General features: G+C 24.8%; 1 protein-coding gene across 1 annotated transcript; it reads left to right on the top strand.

Moving 5' to 3' along the window:
• Positions 1 to 545: 545 nt before the first annotated feature.
• Positions 546 to 1,605, top strand: LOC112689166 (ATP synthase subunit delta, mitochondrial). Its single transcript, XM_025562724.1, has 4 exons — positions 546 to 659; positions 725 to 846; positions 985 to 1,152; positions 1,220 to 1,605. Exons 2-4 carry the CDS (start codon positions 730 to 732, stop codon positions 1,418 to 1,420), a joined length of 486 nt encoding a protein of 161 aa, XP_025418509.1. The 5' UTR covers positions 546 to 659; positions 725 to 729; the 3' UTR covers positions 1,421 to 1,605.
• The last annotated feature ends 498 nt before the right edge of the window (positions 1,606 to 2,103 follow it).

Consider the following 2,103-nt stretch of genomic DNA (forward strand, 5'->3'; position numbering starts at 1 on the left):
AGTATAACAAATATTTTCATGTATAGTAACATATATATACATATAATAATTTTATGATAAAGTATTTTAAAACTAAACGCCACGTTATGATGTCATCTTATGTCATTAGGTATCTATGTCTTAAATCCTTACTCTTTATCAATACGTTTTTAAAATTTTACTAAACGTCAGTTAAATATGATTTACTTTTTTCGTCGTTAATTTAAAAAAAATGTATTTTACAGCCAAAATAATTGCATAGTAACTTACGTTACCAATTACCACGTTGAATTATGATTGAGTGAAATAAATTAAATTATTGAACTGTATGACTAATAAATAAATCCATCCAGTTTATTGAAATAAGGAATAACAGAATGAAACGAGAATAAATAATAAATTATCATAGTAAGAAATTTAAAAAAATGGGGGAATTATAAGCAGTTTACAATGGTATAGTTCGTAGCACGAGGCAACACTGAATACATTTATAGCGTCTTTGAATTTAAACAGCAGGTTAAATATTATGCCACATTATTATTATCATAAATTTTATCAAAATATAAATTATATTTTCAGACGGGCAGTCAAGTAATCAGAGGTCATTTTCCGATTTTCGATATTCAACGGTAACCTCTTTAATTCACGATTATTTTGTAAAGTTGAAATACATAACGACTGTAAGTAATATTAGTTTTAACATTTTATATTAAAACGATACATTCCAAATAATTGTAAATTTTAGAAATAATGGCATTATTCTTACGATCAACCAAATTAGCTGCTAGACTCACAAAAGGCACAACTAAATGCTTTTCAAGAAATTATGCTGACCAAATGAATTTCACATTCGCTGCCGCAAACCAAGTAAGTTTGTAAACATTAAACTTATAATTCCGAAAATAACATGGAATTTTGTATATTAATGGTTATCTATATACTATTAGTTCTTAATAATCAATCATTATTTCGTTGTCATGATCAATGTTTATTCTTTTTTTCTAGATCTTTTACAATGAAAAAAACGTAAAACAAGTTGATGTACCATCTTTTAGTGGTTCATTCGGTATCTTACCAAATCATGTACCAACCTTAGCCGTTCTTCGTCCTGGTGTAGTTACTGTTTACGAAGATGATGGATCACCAAAAAAAATATTTGTGTCCAGTGGAACAGTAAATAATTATTAAAATTTGATGTGGATTATATGAAAACTATTGTAGTTATTTAAATTAATTTCAGATAACGGTTAATGAAGACTCAAGTGTTCAAGTTTTAGCTGAAGAAGCGCATCCAATTGAAGATATCGATGGATCTGCTGCTCGTCAAGTATTGCAAGAGGCTCAGAGTCAACTAGCAACTGCTTCCGGTGATGTTGCCAAGGCTGAAGCTGCAATTGCTGTTGAAGTAGCTGAAGCACTCGTTTTAGCTGCAGGAAACTAATTCTAAATGTAAACTATGTATTATAATAGTGTGAAAATTCGTTTTAAGAATTTTTAAGATACAACTAGGACTCTGAAATCTAATTAAAAATTCTACATATGGTATATTTGTTGGTTTGTGTAAGCTTCAAGTTATAATTTATAATCCTCATCATAAAATTTCTAATAAATTAAAAATGTATTTAATACATGTGTTTTAATTACAATTTTAAGTTTTGGCCAATAAATTATATCAGATTAAACATAATAGATTCAAATAAGTGTTAAAGAGTTAAAAAGTATTTTTTATGTTTAATTATTGTAATTTAAAATAAAAATGTTTAATACAACAAATAAAATAATAATTTTCTTTTTTAGTACTTATATAATGATAAAGAAAATCAAATTAATTTAATAATTTATCTTATAAAATCAAAAATGTAGATTTTCAATACTATTTATACATTTCATTTAGAATTGTGTTTTATTTAATTTATTTTTTTAATCATAATTTTACCTTTTAAATTTCAACTCTTTATGAATTAAAATAACTTAATTCTTTCAACAATAATTATTTTTTGTTGAACAATTGTATCTAAGTATCTTATTTTTAGAATATTATTTAGTAAAATAAAAATCTTATTCTTTGAAAAAAAAAAGAGTGTAATTAAAACACATCATTTAATCTATCAATATTTTAAAATT

This window comes from Sipha flava, unplaced genomic scaffold, assembly GCF_003268045.1.
Source record: "Sipha flava isolate LNK unplaced genomic scaffold, YSA_version1 42_pilon_pilon, whole genome shotgun sequence".
Classification (NCBI taxonomy): domain Eukaryota; kingdom Metazoa; phylum Arthropoda; class Insecta; order Hemiptera; family Aphididae; genus Sipha; species Sipha flava.

Bases quoted from the DNA above. Each gene is read 5' to 3' on its own strand.
- LOC112689166 (XM_025562724.1), top strand. From the start codon at position 730: ATGGCATTATTCTTACGATCAACCAAATTAGCTGCTAGACTCACAAAA. The intron at 847-984 runs GTAAGTTTGTAA...CTTTTTTTCTAG, and splicing joins CATTCGCTGCCGCAAACCAA to ATCTTTTACAATGAAAAAAA. The intron at 1,153-1,219 runs GTAAATAATTAT...AATTAATTTCAG, and splicing joins TATTTGTGTCCAGTGGAACA to ATAACGGTTAATGAAGACTC.